We start from the raw sequence: 18,388 nt of genomic DNA on the forward strand, positions 1-18,388 counted from the left end.
GCTGGTCTTATTAATCACTCATGGAAAAAATAAATAAAAAGACACCTAGACAAATACAGTAAGAGCATCATAGCCCATGGTTGGCTTCTGTAAAGTTTTGGTTCAAATATATTGTAAAAAGCCAGGCACCATAGAATAAAGCCTAGGCACACATTTTGAATACTGATGGAGGTAGAGAGTGTTCAAATCCTGGCCAGGATGAGGGAGTGAAAAGGGAAGGAGTCTGGCTGCTGTCTCTATGATTCCTCTTCTCCCCACATGCAGAAGCCTGGGCCACTGCCAACAGCAACACTTGCCTCCTGCCCTATGGTCTATCTGGAGCTGGCTACAGGGCCAAGCCTGTGTGTGCTTGCTGCTCTAGCACCCCACCCAGGCAGGAAGAAGCTGAGCTGATAGGGAGTACCCAGGCACACCTCATTGGGCTGGTTCAGGTCGTGCAGGTGCAAGTCGTGAATGAGGTAGTCCACAATGTGCAGGTTGTTGTTCTGAGCTGCCAAGTGGAGAGCGTTCATTCCTTCCTGAAGAGAGTCAGAGTGAAGGAGTTATTTACATCAGAAACCCCGAACCTCCCTCCCTGTCATTGGTGAGGTGAGCGCTCAGGCCCCGGAGGACCCACATACCTACCTGGTTCTTGGCTCTCTGGTCTGCTCCAGCTTTAACTAGCATGAGCATGATCTCGAAGCTTCCAGACCAGGCTGCCAGGTGAATGACTGTCAAACCATGCTTCCCCAAGAAGAGAGAAGTATAGAGAGAATTCATGACACAACAAACCAGCCCATGAAAACCTAGGCCAATGAAAACCCCAGCCAATGAAAACCTAGGTGATACTAGATTACTAAAAAATTAAGAAGTACGTAATTTAATATGTAACAAAAGCGATATTGCAGTTCTATGGAAGACGTATAAGTAATACAGGCACACATGGGCCTCCATCAGGAGGAAATCAAGTGAAATGCGGCACCACAGTCTACTCAAAAATTATACAACACACAACAGCACAAGCACAAAGATAATAACTGTATTGGAAAAATCCAGATGACAATGTGCACTCTCTCTACTTAGAGTTACAAAAGGGAAAATAGAACATACACCAATTAAACTTTCAAAACCCTATCATTAGTAAAAAAAAAATGGATCTCTAATATATGAAATGTTCTTACAAAGCATCATTAACAACAAAAGACAAACCACAGACAGGTGCACAGGTAAGAGTGGTCTCGAGGGTATCAGAAAAAGTGAAAACCATTACTGTCTAAGCTAACTGGAAGTTCTATTTAAAAAATCAAAATATGTTCTTGGTCTCTTGGCTCTTAGTTCCTCTCTTGCTCTCCCTCCTCTCTCTCCTCTCATAGTCCAGTGCAATTGGCTGACCATGTTCAGCCTGGACTCTCCCCTCTGCTTGCTTCCTCCTTTATATCTACAAATAAAAATCTTCTATAGTTTAAAAACTCTTTCTGTTTCCTTTATCCCTGTTAGAAAGCAACCGATGCCTTCGGTACAGACTTCCCACTACATCATCCGTGCCTCAAATGATGATGGTTTTGATCCAGGACACAGGCTTGTTAGATGCACATATCTGCCTACATAACCAAGAAATCAGGGTCTGTAGGCCTCTCCTATTTGTGACATGTCTAAGCCCTTTCTTTGGCTGCTCCAGACTCTGTTTAGGTGTTCTCATATTGTGAAGAGAGTTCAGGTTGGGAGCGTGAACAAGGAAGTCTCAGCCTATTACTGTGTAATTCTAAATAAGAGCCTCTTGCCTAGGAGGGCTTTGTTTCCGGGGACATCTAGAAATGTCTTTGGACATTTTTGATACTCATGTGTCAGAGGTGATGTTGACACCTAAAGAGCAGAGGCCAGGCATGCTGTTGGACACTCTGTGACACACAAGGCTGTCCCACCACAAGGAACTATATGATCTCAAATGTCAATTCATCAACTTCTTCCTGCTGAGAAACCCTGCTGTAAATATACATGGTCTATCACACTTATAGCTCAGCTGTCACTCTGCATAGACTGCATGTCACACTTAAAATTCCAGTGTACAGTACACTTAGTGACTTCTGCACTCTTCCTTTTACAAGAACAGTGATCTATCATGATTGCTTGAGGTCTTTTAAGTGCATTAGTCAAAATTTTACCTCTTCATATAGCATCCCATTCTAACTGCTGCTATATTCAGTAATCTAAATCTAGCTTTACATATGGTCCTGTTTGGGACAGGTGGTAAAATCACATAGCAATAGACCGTCTCTTTTCCCTAAGAGAGCATTCCAAATTTTGAAGCAAACAGTCTTTTAAAAAAAATCTGATTGTAAAACCTAAACACTGGGAATCCAAGCAGCAAACAACTTGGGTTTCTGAAACCACAAATTCCTACTGGAGCCATTGATCCTCAGAGGCAGTGAGTCACTGTGTATGGACGTCCATCTCTCCCAGAGGACCCTCCACGCCACAAAGCCTTCTGATGTGGAGCTGGCAAGCATGAGCCCATGACATGGGTGACACTTGGTTCACAGGCTTTTCAAAGTATAAAACACTGGAAAGTCGCTGGTGAGCTATCTCCATAATCAGTCTAGTCAAGGTGATAATGTCCCCTGGGAACAATGTACTCAAGGACTTTCGAGACAAGCAGCACTGAAGACAACTGTCTATCCTTATCTTCTGAGCATCTGGAGTGTTGTCCATCCTGGATTAAGAACCTCCTTTTATTTAGCTTATATCAAGCTCATAGATGCCACCCACCTTAGTCCTTAATGGCTGAGCCTGACATCTGACCCAGGTCCTTTGATGCCTTCAATGGTACTGTTCTGTTACAGTGTTTATCCTGGCTCCCCAGCTCAACAGCAAGATCCTTATGGCCAGGGCCATGTCTCATATGTCTTATATATGTCATTAAACTCATACCAAATATAATCACCTGAGATATATTTTGGGATTTGTTTGTGTATGGTGTGTGAGTGTGAGTGTGTGTGTGTGTGTGTGTGTGTGTGTGTGTGTGTGTGTGCAGGTGTTGCATATAGAGGCCAGAAGTCAACATCAGGTGTCTTTCTTAATTGTTCTCTACCTTAGGTTTGCTATCTATCTATCTATCTATCTATCTATCTATCTATCTATCTATCTATCTATCTATAAATCTATAATCTACCTATCTATAGACAGTGTCTCACCACATAGCCCTGCTCTGTAGAGTATGAGTCCAGCTAAGATGGAGTAAGTGTCTTCCACTCCATCTCTACCACCCAAAGCAGCTGAACTCTCTAGATAAAATCCATCTATCAGAGGATTCTGGAAGGGTAAACATAATAGGCAGATTGAGGAAGGTAACCCGAACTCAGGAGCACCAATGATGCTGGGGGAGGGTTCCTGCTGTTTTCCTACAGACTCGAGACAGCTCCAGTTCTTGACCAGGACATAGACAATAAGGGACAGAAGGAAGAAGCCCCCAAGGAGGAGAAGGTGGTAGAGTCTTCCTTTGTTGCTCTCTTTGTCCCTGACAGCTTAGGGGATCTGGGGCATGGTGTATGTGTAGGAGGACACAGAAGGCGCATGTAGAGGACACTGAATTGTAGACAAGAAGGTTTTGGGTACACTTCCGGAACGTGCCGTGAGCTGCATGTGGATAGATTCTTAACACTGTGATAACAGTTTGGGGAACTGAACTCTGGTGAAGATTATGGTCCAGGTTCAGGCTGGCTCTGGGGACAGATGTGAACTGCAAAACTTTTGGAAACTGAAGTTTCAAAAGTTGTAACAACCTGGTCGGCCTTCTTCAACAAGCACACCATCTCAACCCACTCCTGCTCTGGACTAAAATCAACTTAAAATGGAACTCGTTGGTCCTAATCTGTTTTTACGCTGCTGTAATAGCTGTGATAACAGGATGGGTAATTAACAACTGGAAAAGAACAGGTTCGGCTCATGGATCTGGAGGCTATTTGGTGAGCTGTGTTATAACATGGGGCGGGGAACTCATCTTATCAAGGAACCCTGCCTTGAGAAAACATTAATCTATTCAATGAGGGCACAGTGCTGGGAGCTATCATCTCTGAAAGATCTCATCACTCAGTACTGTGGCTCCAAGCATTGTTTCTGCTCTAGGAACTACAGAGGACATGCTGAAACCATAGCAACGCCAGAGCTAAATGGAAACATAAGACTGTAAAATGTTTAGAAGAAAAATATGAGAAACTTGTCACGGTTAGGCAAATCATCCCTACATATGCGTATTATCAGTATCAGGACTGCTTTTAAAAAATAGGAACAGTAAGCCAGGCTTGGTGGCATATGACCAAATGTCACCCATGCCACGGGCTTAAGCTTGCCAACTTCGCAGCAGAAGACTTTATGGCATGGAGGGTCCCCTGGGGGAAATGTACATCCATACGTGGTGATTTCCTGCCTCTAAAGAATGATGGCTCTAATAGGAATTTGTGGTTTCAGAAACTCAACTTGTTTTCTGCTTGAATTCCCACCACTCATGAAACAGCAAGAGGTAGAAGGAGCTCTGTGTTAAGGCCAGACTGGTTTACATAGCAAGTTCCAGGTCAGCCAGCATTATACGATGAGACCCTGTCCAAAACAAGTGCCAAAAATTCTACTTCATCGAAATTAAAAACTTCTGCTTTGTGAACCCTGAGAGTCTGCAGATAAGATAAAATAATGCAAAGTACACCCACCTAACCTTGGACCTGTTTTCAGAGTATGTAACAAATTTTAAAGAAAAGAATAATCAAACCCAGTTCTCAGAAATGTCCAAAAGATCTAGCTGGGGATGCGGGTTGGTGGTAGAAGGCTCTGTTAATACATGGAAAGCTCTGGATCCCATCTCCAGCGCTAAAAAAACATCTGAGCAGATTTAACAAATGATGACCCATGAATGGCAACAGGTGAGAAGATACTTGATGTCATTTGCCAGTGAAGAAACACAAATCAAAACAGGGAGACGCCTACGTTCTGAGCAGGATGACCAAAAGTTAGGGAGGAAACACCAGGCAATCACAGGCAGCCATGTTGTGCAAAGCAAAACTGACCTCCTGCACCGTTGCTGAGGGTGAACACATCCCGGTCTCCCAGGTCCATAGGTGTTCAGTCACATCCACAGGCCCCATTGACCCAGAAGTGTCACATACCAAAGAGAGGAAAAGGTTACACTTGCAAAACCATGCAAGGATGTTTGCAATGGCTTTACTTTGTGTGCACATAAACACACATATATGGAGGTCCAAGGTGGATTGCTGGTATTTTCCTTTATTGCTCTCAAGTTTATTATTTTTTTTTAGATAGGGTCTTTCAATGACTTGGAGCTTACCATTTTGGCTGCACTGGAGGAGAGGGAGGCAACAGAACCCACCCATCTTTGTGACTCTTGCACCCAGCACCACTGTTATAGGTGTATATAGCCTTGCCTGGCATCTTGTGTGGGTGCTAGACTTTCAAACTGAGGTTTCCACACTCGTGCAGCAGATAGCTTATCTGCTATCTTCGAGCTATCTGGGCCATTTCCCAGCACTGGTAACTACTTACAATAATAACAAACTGGAAGCAGTCCTCAGGTCCTTCAAATAAATAGATAAAGTGTGCTACATGCATAAACAAAAATGTTGCTCTTTTAAGGGGTGGGCCTGGGGCTGGGGGTGCTCAGTGCTTTGCTGAGTTAACAGAAGCCAGCCTCAAAGATTATATGTCGTATGTTTTCACATAGATGTCAGATCCTATCTAAAAAAATAAGTCTTGAGAAGGTAAAGCCACAGCGATCAGTGGTAGCTGAGATGGGTCAGCTTTGAGTAGAAAGGCTTCTGCTTGTTGTTAGTTCTCTCTCGGTCTCTCTGTGTGTCTCTCAGTCTCTCTGTGTCTCTCGTTCTCTGTGTCCCTCCCCAGGAATTCATGGCTGCTGTACAATGAGTCACACTCAAAAAGTAAGAATGTAGTCAGTGGTAATTTTTCATTCTGGGTTGTTCTATAACAATCTACTTGCTCACCAATATCATGACAATAAACTAGAGAGATCTGGCCTCATTAGCAACACAAAGAAAGACTCCCAGAATTATCAAATCTATGTTTTGTCTATGGTTGCTGGCAAAGCCAAGAGGATGACTACCTGGTGTAAAATGATACCTCTAATCTCCTAAATATTTAGTCCCATGGAACTATAAAAGTTAACTTTGAGGGCCATGACCTTTCATTGCTCTGTATTTGAGTCTCCTTATCTATAAACTGGATAGTCTACTAATACTTTCTCCATAAGATTAGAAGGGAGATGGCGTTAAGTGAACACCCTGATCAGTACCTGTGCCTGGCCCAGAATATGGCTTTGATGCTTTTTATTTAGATTCAGAGTTAACAGGGCAAACAGTTTCGTGGGACTCACTAGCTTCCATCTTTCACGGATCCAAACATCACGTGGGCAATCATACTACTTTTGTAATGGAATCTAGGGCATAAGGTCAGTATGGGCGAATGAGTGAAAACCCAAGTCCGAGGTCAGGAGCAAACAATTAGTTACCGGGTGCAAAGAGCACCTCCTCTTGAGACCTTTCCAGTCACGCACACTGCTGATGGAAGTGTGCCCATGAGACGAAGACAACTGTAGTGATGAGCCCTCCTGGTATGCGGGTTATGCTCCAATTCAGTCTACCCACTGAGGGTGAGCTTACCTTGTCAGCAACATCCACCCTGGCTTTGTGACTCAGTAAGAAATCCACTGCAGATAAACTATTCCTCCCCACGGCAAAGTGCAGGGCTGTGCGGTTCATCTGAGGAGACACAGTTTGTTTCTTCAGTTATCTGACCCTTGCTCACCCCCTTTACCACCACCATGTCCAGCTCGGTCTCTTGTCTCTCACGTGGCCAGCACTTTCCTAGTGACTACTCACACTCTGGTTGGTTGGTTGCACTTTTTGCCTTTTCCTTTGGACAGCATAAGAACTCTGTCCAGCAGAACCTAATGGACATGGTGGTCCAAGCTGGTAATCCCAGCATTCAGGAGTCGGAGACAGGGGGAACCACAAGTTTGAGGCCAACCTGGGCTACAATGTGAGACTATGTCTCATAAACAAAATGTCATTCACACAATAAGAGGTGTACTTTTCCTTGTATGAAATCATTAATAATGGCATTTTTTTCCTGTACATCCTACATGCTAGCTGACAGCTTGTTTCTGCAAAAGAATGACTGAGATGAACAGTTTCTAAGGAGGAAGCCTGGTTTTGGCTCCTAGTGTCAGGGTCTCCAATCCTATCTGTCAGGAAGAATGTGATAGAGCAAAGCTGCTCACCTTGCGTTAGCCAAGAGGAGAGGAAGGGCGAGGCTGAGCTACCAGCCTTCAAGAGTAGGCTCACAAGGATCTCTCCTTAAGCCCCATTTCTTTTTTTTTTTTTAAGATTTATTTATTTATTATATGTAAGTACACTGTAGCTGTCTTCAGACACACCAGAAGAGGGAGTCAGATCTCATTACAGATGGTTGTGAGCCACCATGTGGTTGCTGGGATTTGAACTCAGGACCTTTGGAAGTGCAGTCGGGTGCTCTTACCAGCTGAGCCATCTCACCAGCCCTAAGCCCCATTTCTTAAAGATTTCACCAGCTGCTACTGTGTGGCTCTGTGGAGAAACTTAGGATTTAACACATACCAGAATATATTGATAATTCGCAGCAAAGTTTCCTGTCTCAGATTTGTTCCTTTGCTTTCTTCTCTATATTTTATTTTACAGTCTTTACATTTTATGTGTATGAGTGTTTTGTCTGCATGCATCTATGTGCAACATTTGTGCCCAAATTGGCCAGAATTCTGATCTCCTGGAACTGGAGTTACAATGATTATGAGCCGCAATGTAGGGGCTGAGAAAGAAATCAAATCCTTGGTAAGAGCAGCAGCCAAGTGCTCTTAATCCTTGTGCTGTTTCTCTAGCATCCCTCTTTTATAGTAATAATCTTTTTAAAAGCCTGTAATTAGCATAGATGCAAATAAATTGGTTTGGAAGGACGGGAAGAAGGAAAGAAGGGAGGGAGGGAAGAAGGAAACAGGAAAAAAGTAAAGGAGGGAGGAAGGGGAAGGAAGAATAGAGGAAGAGAGGAAGTGGGGGAAGGAGAGGAGAGAAGTTAGAGAATGGGGAGGGGAGAGAAAGCAAACTACTGAAATCCTCTACTTGAAAGGAAAAGCCGCATTTTGCTCCTGGGTTGCCACAAGCACTTTACTCATTTTCCACAATAGATGGTTTGTTTATCAGTAATATCCAGGCCACATTCCCCAGATTCTAAGCACAGTTTTAGTTCTCCAAGAAAGATGCCTGAGTGTCAACAGAATACTCTTGTTTTACACAGATAATTATATAAGTACGAGAACGGTTTGAAATGAGTGTTTTCTTTTCTTGATTGCTAAATTGGTGGTGTTTAACAAAACACAAGTCACCTTGACATTGCCTGCAACCCGGAGCTTATTCTATCATGTCAGATCTGAGCTATAAGCTCCCCCATAAACTTTATTTGTATAAGAATGTAACCATATCACTTACATTTAAAAAAATATGTGTCATCACAGATTTTTAAGGAACACTGCAACTAACCATGACAATAAATTGCTATGAACAAGATTAAATAGCTGTCACTAGAAAGAACATTACAAAACCTCACTGTGGAGCATTGGCCTAGCACGTGTGAGGGCTGGGCTTGATCTCCAGGCTACAATCTAGGACCAAGTCCAGGCCCTTAACCCTGAGGGTGGGCTTTCCAGACCACCCACAGACTCTGTATGGATGTAATGGAGAGCCTGTTCACTTTTGTAGAATTAAGGAAAGATAGAATGAGCCAGAGAGGGAAGGGCTGACACCCAAGGATGTCCTCTGGCTTCCATACACATGCCCACCTATGTGAACACCTACTCACACGCAGATGTGAATACATTGTCACGAACACACACACACACACACACACACACACACACACACACACACACACACTCACACATACACACACACACACATACACAGGTCTGGGGAAATGGATCAGTGGTAGGTTGCCTAGCGTGTGTGTAGCTATAGGTTAAAAGCAAGTATTACAACTACTTTGTGCAGAAAAATTTAAACTGTTTTAAACATGTACCAGAGACTGTATATCCTGCTTGTTAGAAAAATGACTACTGCTTTACTCACTCAAAAATGAATCCCCGTACTCATAATATTTAAAAAAGATAAATATCTGGAATTTAGCAAATAACTATTCTCAAAGGTTTTTACATGGCAGCTTCTTTTCTTTAGTTTTCTTTTCATTCTTAGAGCTCTGGCTGGCCTGGAACTCACTATGTAGACCAGGTTAGCCTCAAACTCATGAGATGCCCCTGCCTCTGTCTCCATGCATGTACACTGAAGCCAGAAGAGGGCAGAAGTGGAGTTACTGGTGGTTGTGAGTTGACATGTCGGTTCTAGGAATCTAACCCCGGTCCTCTGCAAAAGCAGCCAGTGCTCTTAACAGCCAAGCCATCCCTCCAGCCCCAACCAGCTCATAGGATTTCTTTTCTCCTCCTATATTCTTTTCTTTCCTCTCACCTTCCCTATATTTTTGTTCCTAGAATTGTTATGCTGTAATGTTTTTTTTTCTGGATATACATACATACACACACACATACACAGAGTTATATATAGTTTTATATATGATATAAAATATATTATATAGACTATATTAGTAGAATTAGTAATAATATATAATATGTAATATGTCAAAGTACAAATAAATATGAATTACATGTATGAACATATAAACTGCCATAAGTGCACATGTGCGCACATACCTCACACATATACTCATGTTTCCACACACAACTGCTAACAATCATTCTGCTGCAGATGCTGCAGGACTTAGGCCATGCAGTTTGTTCCCATGACCTGCTAGCATGAGACAGATTGGTACCGGTTTTCTGACACCCGAGTTGAGGCTATCTATTTAGGGAGCCCTTTTGTGGATGGGATAGGGCAGTAGGCGTACTCACGGTGACTCAGGTGGAGGCTAGAAGCCAGCCCAGGTGTTGTTTCTCAGGAGTCATCTACTTTGATTTTGGAAGCATTTCTCAGTGGGACCTGGGGCTTGCCAGTCAGGCTAGGCTGGCTATCCAGAGAGCTTCAGGCTCTACCTCCTCAGCACAGAGGTTACAAGCTTGTGCCACCAAGCCTGGCTTTTTCTCTTTGTGTTACTTCATGTCTTCATGCTGTGTGACCAACACTTTACTGACAGAGCTATTTCCCAAGACTTGGGGAGCTCTCTTTAAAGCCCAAATCATAAATATATAATTTGTTGCTGCTATAATGTTTTCATGTTTCAAGTCTTATGAAAATCATGTATCCCTGGGCAATGTTGCTAGAGTCCTCCCAGGGCTCTGGAAGGGGTCTGGACAAGCAGGGTCCCTGAGGCTTGTGTTTTATTTAGCATTAAACCCACATCTGCCATTGTGACCTCAAAACACTCTACAGTTCATCCTAAGCAAGAGTCTACCTCCCAACCCACTCATGCTGATAAACTGTACCTTGAACTTGAACTCCCCACAAGACAAGCACTAGGAACTCCACATTTCTGGCAGTGGATGTCTCACCCAAAGCCTCGGTTCTTGAAGAACAAAAGCCAGATTTCATGGCCCAACATGTGGATGCTTTCTGTTACAGAAGCAGTAAAATGAAAATCCATATACTTCTTTGAATTTTAAACCTGGAAAACCCTAACCATATTGGGTATCTAGAGAGAGAGAGAGAGAGAGAGAGAGAGAGAGAGAGACGCAGGCCCAGGCCCAGGCCCAGATGTTACAGCAAAGCATAGCCTGGCTTTCCAGAATGGGCAAGACTGAACCAATCCACAGGATACAATTAGGACTAAGTCTAAGGCTGACATCTCAATGGTGGACTTGCCCACCTACCCACAGACTTTGAAAGGATGCACATAAGATGCTGCACACTTCCCTCTCCTAGAGAAAACACTCGGAGCCTGCTCTGCTGCTTAATTCCACCTTTAGCTTTAACACCCACAGCAGACACCCCCCACCCCCCACATCTCAGCCAGCCTAGTCCCTTCAATTATGATATTTTCGGTTGACCTTCACAAACCCAGGCCATCACGTGGAGGAGTCACTTGTCAAACTTGTGACTTCTACTCACATTGTTCACAGCATTAATGTTCACCTTCTTTTCAAACAGCTTCTCCATAAGATCCAAATTACTGCTTTTAGCAGCATTCTGAAAGCTCCTCTCGATTGCCAGCACTGGAAGAAAGAGAGCGAGCATGACCCTGGGATGTGAGGGAGGCCACAGTTTCATGTGAAAAGTTGGAATGGCAACCCTGAGATCCCCCGCCCCCCGCTGTGCTCTGAGGACACAGTGTATTTGCATGAGTATTTTCCTAAGCCAGGACACTGTGATCTTTTCATGTGGCAAGTGTTTTCACACCTTCAGAACATCCCTGGCCCTAATCAAAGCACTGCTCAAGAAGAGCACCTCCCCTCCATCTCCCCAAAGCCCCACAGTCTTCTGTCAGCCTAACAGGTCAGAGGGCTGCAGCAGACTGACCTCCCAGGGGACGAGATGAGACCAAGAGGGACCTGAAACTGACAAAGACAAAACATCTATCTACAAAACTCAGAATCAGTGCCAGCCCTGTGGGAACAAAATCTTGAAATGAGCTCACTGTTAAGACCCGGGTAAAAGCCAAGAGGAATGAACACGTTTTATTTTCATTCATAAGAAAGAACAGCCAGGTGTGGTGGCGCACGCCTTTAATCCTAGCACTTGGGAGGCAGAGGCAGGCAGATTTCTGAGTTTGAGGCCAGCCTGGTCTACAGAGTGAGTTCCAGGACAGCCAGGGCTACACTGTCTCAAAAAACAAACAAACAAAAACAGAAAGGAAGGAAGGAAGGAAGGAAGGAAGGAAGGAAGGAAAGGAAGGAAAGGAAGGAAGGAAGGACATAAAATTGAATTCACATCTACTGTGAACATGACATCACACAATTCTCTCTTCTCTCTCTCTCTCTCCCTCCCTCTTTCTCACAAACTCACACACACACAAACCTGGTTGACTTTATTAACTAATAAAGACAAGCTTCAAGGGAGGAAGAGGGTTCTCGAGAGATAATCCTAGGCATGGGAGATGAAATCAAAATTGAGGTTAAGAAACAACAGCAGACATTTGACAAAATATTTTGAACTGAATGCAAAGGAAAAGAGGAGGGCTGGAAAGATTGCTCAGCAGTGACAGGCACTATTGTTCTTGTAGAGGATCTGGGTTTGGTTCCTCTTAGGAGAAGAGAACGAACTCCACAAAGCTGTCCCCTTAGCTCCACATGCACACTGTAGCATGCATGTGCTACCGTCACATTATATATTCAACACACACACACACACCTGCACACATGCATGTGCACACACATGTGCGCACACACGCATACCTACACACTTTATAAATGTATAAGTAAAATACATTTATAAAAGAAATGAAAACAAAGAACAAACAACTTTCTACCCACTTCCCAAAAGAAAAAAAAATACCTCCCTTGGTTAACTGCAAATAGAGAATTTCCTCATTTTGAAAGGGCATCCACAAAAAAAAAAAAAAAAAAAAAAAAACCCTGACAACCAACATTATACTTAGTCTTTAAAATCTCCACTTCTTTTGTTCCTAAGATCAAGAATAACAAGAGATTTCCACTGTTACCTCTTCGTTTACATGTAGTGCTGAAAGTTATAGTTAGTACAGTAAGTGAAAAGATACACAGATAAAACAACGGTCTGCTCTAGGTTCAGATCACCTGGTTATTTACATATAAAATCTCAAGCAATGCACAGTGCAGCTCTAGAACCAGCAAATAGGTTTAGCAAGTTTTCTGAATACAAGATCAGCATGTAACTATCATTCCTATTTCTACTTATTGGCAAGTGGAAACTAAAATTTACAAAGCACTATTTACAACTGATCAGAATCCAAAAATACTCACATATAAAGGCAACAAAATATACACAGTTTCTCTGTACCAAAAAAAACTAATGGGTGGAGAGCTGGCTCAGAGGTTAAGAGCACTTGCTGTTCTTGCAAAGGACCTGGGTTCCAATCCCAGCATTTACATGGCACCTTGCAACCGTCTATAACTCCAGTCCCAGTAGCTCCCAAGCCCTCTTCTGACCTTCAAGCACAGGAGGCACAAACAACAGTGCACATACATACAGTCACGCAAAACACTCAACTGCATAAAATAATAAACTAAATCTTAAAAAAAAAGACAACTGTTGAAAGATCTCAAAGACTAAATCATGGGAAGATACAGTAAGTTTCTGATATAGAGTGAAGATCATAAGCTGTTGACTGTTCCAAAATTTGTCTAATGATTTAATGCAATTTCAATGAGATGTCACACAAACATATTTGTAGCATGTAGTTCCTATTAATCTCTGGGCAGACTGCACTCCCAGCCCTGCCTAGGTTCCCATGGATCCAGGGATAAAAGACACACACACGCATTAACTTATTTTTGTATGTCTTAGCTCAATGGCTGGACTCTTCTAAGTCTCTCTTGGCTATCCTGTTCTCCTCTCCACTCTCAGCTCAGTTGCTCAGTTACCTTTAGTTCCAGCTCAACCCCTAAATCTGCCCTTAGTTTCCTCTCTGACCTCCTGCCTGCTACCCCAGGCCCAGTAAGGGAAGCAACCAATGACCAATCCACACTAGATCTCACATGGCTGGTAGCTGGTGGTCCCTCTGAAGCATAGCAAAACCTTTTTCCTCTCCTGTGTCTTCTAGCATGTACGCAGGAAACTGCAAGTCTCACCTATTCTGCCCAGCTCATTGGCTGATAGCATCTTTAGTGATCAATCAAGAGCCAGTTGGGGAACAGGATCTTTAGTGTTCTCGTGCAGATTCCCCATCAAAGCACCAGAACGAACCACCCCCTCCAATAGTGTAGCTATTAACAAGTTCATTAAAAATATATAAAGGCAAAGACAATTTTGAGAGACCAAGCCAATTTTGAAAAAGAGAAGCAATGTTGGAAGAGTCACATGACTTAATTTTAGTGTATAATAACCTTACAGTTATGTGCAAAATCACATTAGTAGGGTGTTTAACGATCTATACGCCGACCGAATAAAATATACAGCCTAAAAATAAGCACTCACAAATATCAGCTATTTTTTGACAAATGTTTGTAAGTTTTGACAACAGAGAGTAGATAATTATTTCAACAAATGGTATTTAAATATTTGGGCACCATATTGAAGCCTGATATAAACTTTATATCTTATATACAAATGGACTATCTATGTAAATGAAGAGCACAAAACTATAACTTTTAGGAGAAAATAAATGAGAAATTTTTCATAGTTTGTGGTTCAACAAGATTTTTTTTGTTTTGTTTTGGTTTTTGGGGTTTTTTTTTTTTTTTTTTTTTTTTTTGGTTTTTCGAGACAGGGTTTCTCTGTAAAGCCCTGGCTGTCCTGGACCTCACTTTGTAGACCAGGCTGGCCTCGAACTCAGAAATCCACCTGCCTCTGCCTCCTGAGCGCTGGATTAAAGGCGTGCACCACTACACCCGGCTTTTTTTTTTTTTTTTTTTTTTCCCCAACAAGATTTCTAACATGCACAACAACAGTATGGCTGCAAATGAAAAGAAGTTCATAAACTGTATTTCATCAAAATGTAAAGCTTGCACTCTTATGGGAAGTACCATCGAGGATCAAAATATGCTGCAGAGCAGGTTATGGAGGTTGTGAATATTTCTGGCAAATGAAATACGCCCAGAATACTTAGCTCTCAAAGTTCAACAACCCAATTTAAATACAGAGAAAAGACTTCAAGAGAACAAGAGGGACCAAAGTGATAAAATGTTACCACTACCATGAGGCAAACACAAATTAAGACTGCCAATGCCATACCAATGCACATTGATCTAAATGCCTGAAATTGAGACAAATACAATATCAAGTTTGTTTCTTAAATGTTTCTTTCTTAGGGGGACTGGGCTTGTTCTAGCTACTATCCAGTGTTAGCAAAATGCCCGAGACAACTGATAAAGAATGAGAAAAGGGCTAATTGGCTTTCGGAGGTCTCATTCCATGGCCACATGGTCAGGTTTTTGGGGTGGGGTGGGAGTGGGGTGGCTGGGCTGTGGTTGCACAAGAGAGCACAGTGAATATGTATGGAGAAGCTAGAAGAAAGGAATAGGATCTGTCATGGAATCCTCTTTGAGGTCGTCTCTCAGTAATATGAAAACTTCCTTCCACTAACTGTAAGCATTCTAAGCTCCACCCCACAGTTACCTGGCAACAGCTAGGTATGTTCCTCCTCACAGTTACCTGACAACAGTCAGGTAGGTCTGACCCACTATAAAAGGGGCTGCTTGCCCCCTCCTCCCTCTCTTGATCTCTTGTTCTCTTGTTCTTTAGCCTTCTTGCTCCCTCTCTGTCCCTTCACCCCTTCCTGCCTCTCTCCCCATTCCCCCCCCCCCCCATCTCTCCACATGCTCATGACTGGCCTCTACTCCTCTATCCACCCCCCCCACCCCCACCCCCGCGCCTTTCTCTGCCTCTACTACCCTCTTAACTCCCCTCCCCATGCCCTGAATAAACTCTATTCTATACTATACCATCCTGGTCCCTCAGGGGGAAGGGATGCCTTGGCACGGACCCGCTGAGACATCCCCTTTCCCCATACCTCACCACACCTCCATAGGACATATTCCCCCTTTTCCTTTATCTTTTTATAAACACATCACTAACCCCACTCACTAAAAGATTTAGCTAGTGTGGAGCTTTCAACCCTTAGAAGACATTCACCATCTGAAGTCTAACCCTCTCCAGTCTCAGTAGCTCTCAGCTTCATTCACCACGACCCTCAATGGCTGGGCCTTCTCGCCATTTTAATCTTAGGGACTCCACGTCTGCATCCGCTTGACTCTTGCTTGTCTCAGTTTCTACCTGAACCTCCCGTGGCTGGTTGTTTCCTCTCATTTGAGTGCCTGCCCAAACATGCTCTTGTCTCCTGACCTAAAGTCCTCCTGTGCCCTGGTGCCACCCAGGTCACTTTACTTGGTGGCCTTTCCCTAAAATTGTCACCCCTGTAACTTCCTTGTTCATGATCCGTCAGCCTCCTCCACAACAGAAATCGAGCCCCACAAACCCAGGAGCTGCCTTGTCCTCCTGAAACATCTCTTGAAAGTACTAGGCCCTAGAACATAGTCCTGGAAGAAACTAAGTAACTGCACATTATATTAAGGAAACGATACACAGTTGCCAAGGCCGGGGCTTCAGGAAAGAGTTCACCTACGCGAGCCCATAGTGTGCCCTGAAGATACACGAGTCCTTTATTTTCCGCTCCTGAAGACTTCCTCTGTGTAGCCTCGCTCAATTTGTGTTATTATTCCCGAGGCATAGCTGATCTATTCCCCAAGCTTTAGAAACCTAAACCCAACAAGGTTAAGTGACTTGAAGTCACACAAATAAATCTGCGCGCAAACCGTGATTTAAGACAAAGGCACAAGGAATTCTTTCCTTATCTGGACAAGGGCTTACTCATTTCTTTAAACAATCTCCTCCTCCGCTTAGAAAAAAACGACCCTCCCATCCAGAGTATAGGGTGTGGATCAACACTCAGTGGTGACAACTTCAAAGCTAAAAACCAGCCAGTAAGGGGGCGAGGGGCAGCATTAGAGAACATCCTGAGGGTTGCCAGGTACCTGTATCCTTCCAGGCTTCAGTGAGTGTCCCTCTAGTTTCTTGGCCTGAGCCCACCCTCTGCCCATCACACCTCATCCCAGGACTCACAGCCCTCATGTCCTGCAGCTGCTGTCTCCGGGTCCTGCACCTCCGGCTTCGGCATCCTGGCCAGGCTCCTCCAGGGTCTGGTGGCTACATCCCTCAGGTTGGCCTTTAGGCCCCTGGCTGCCTGGAGCATCGGAGCCCTCGCTCCGTGGCCCTGGGCACTCTCAGGGTTCATGGTCACCCTTGCTGTAGGGACCCCACTAAGGTGTGGAGCTGGACTGCAAATGCGCCACGCAGGAGCGCAGGACTGAGCCTGCTCTCTTTGGAGCCAATGGCTAGGCACAGGCCCTCCGTTCTCCAGCCCTTCCCTGTCTTGGGCTGGTCTGCGGTGTCCGCCTTTAGGTGTGGCATCCCATGTACTCTAGGGTTTGGCTCTACACAAAAGGAAACGTTTCTAGAAATCTACAAGCCCTCGGAAATGCTCAGTTCATGATCCATCAGTTCCCTGTACAGTTTAAAAATATCTGGGTTTGATTTATAGTCCATACTCATTACTGGAAATTCAATATTAAATACTTCCTAGTTGGGATTCCAGAATTTCCTCCTTGAAAAAAAAAGACTCAATTTTTCATTTGATAGTCATGAAATTACCAGTTTTCTTGGCTGGTCTGTTAGAAATTAAAATAATTCAGAAACAGGTCCAAGAAATCCTGACTCTTCAAATAAACTTCAAATAAAAGAGGTAAAATGACTTTTATTTTCTGTTATGAATTGGTGAGGTGTTTCATTTTAATATAAATTATATAATATTAGGGCTGGAAAGATGGCTCAGTGCTCAGCAGCACTTACCACTCTTGCAGAAGCCTAGAGTTTGAATTCCAGCACCAGCTCTGGATGGCTCAACCCAGCTGTTACTCCAGCTTCAGGGCTCCCAATGCCCTCTTCTGGCCTCAGTGGTACTCACATACAATGAATTTAAAATATATATGATATCGATGTCCATTTAAAGCTTGCTTTGCTTTCTAATTACTGTGCACCAAATTTTCAGTATTAAATTCAAATCAGTGTTTCTCGATGTATCAAGGGAAAAACCCAACATGACAAAGTGTACCTAGCAGAGTTCCATTTAGAACTTAAAAAAAAAAAGGCCTAATCTTTATAGTAGGATATTATGATCAAAACAATAGCAAGTATACGACAATGAATACTAGTAGAAATATAAGGCAGGACTAACATGCAAAGTATCATATGTGAATGGAAAATGGGATACAAAACAATATAAATAAAATCCCAACTACCAGATGAGAGTGTACAGGAAAAGAGTATCAGTATATTAACAGTGGAAATCAGACTAACTCCACAGAATTCTGAACCATGTTATTCTAATAATTACAGCACACAAATCGCTTCCAAACTCCCAACTGGGCTCTCTCCGTATTAAAGCTCTCAACAAGATAAGAAGCATTGTGATTTTATGCTCTGCACGAGTGATTCTCAGTCTTCCTAATGCTGCCTGCGACCCTTGAACACAGTTGCTCATGTTGTAGTGACCCCTAATCACAAAATTATTTCTTTGGTACTTCATAACTATAATTTTGCTACTGTTATGAATTGTAATGTAAATACCTGACATGCAACCTAAAAGTTGAGAACTATTGTTCTACACTCTT

The 18,388-nt window shown here is 43.3% G+C and overlaps 1 protein-coding gene across 7 annotated transcripts in view; it reads right to left on the minus strand.

The window, feature by feature from the left end:
* The window catches only part of Ankdd1b (ankyrin repeat and death domain containing 1B), a 55,125-nt gene extending 38,025 nt beyond the window's left edge, over positions 1 to 17,100 (minus strand). For 3 of the 7 annotated variants that reach the window (XR_873766.2, XM_006517683.3, XM_006517681.3), the window contains exons 1-5: positions 16,782 to 17,100; positions 11,136 to 11,239; positions 6,657 to 6,755; positions 625 to 723; positions 414 to 518 (exon numbers count right to left, since the gene is read on the minus strand). Coding sequence is in view for 6 of the 7 variants with exons in the window: in XM_006517683.3 (XP_006517746.1) it covers positions 414 to 518; positions 625 to 723; positions 6,657 to 6,755; positions 11,136 to 11,239; positions 16,782 to 16,953 (579 nt within the window). In the remaining variant the exon portion in view is untranslated. The remainder of the gene's footprint in view (positions 1 to 413; positions 519 to 624; positions 724 to 6,656; positions 6,756 to 11,135; positions 11,240 to 16,781) is intronic. The other 4 variants (NM_001369169.1, NM_001042714.1, XM_006517684.3 and 1 more) reach the window with 4 other exon arrangements.
* Positions 17,101 to 18,388: the final 1,288 nt, after the last annotated feature.

This window comes from Mus musculus, chromosome 13 (assembly GCF_000001635.26).
Source record: "Mus musculus strain C57BL/6J chromosome 13, GRCm38.p6 C57BL/6J".
Taxonomy (NCBI): domain Eukaryota; kingdom Metazoa; phylum Chordata; class Mammalia; order Rodentia; family Muridae; genus Mus; species Mus musculus.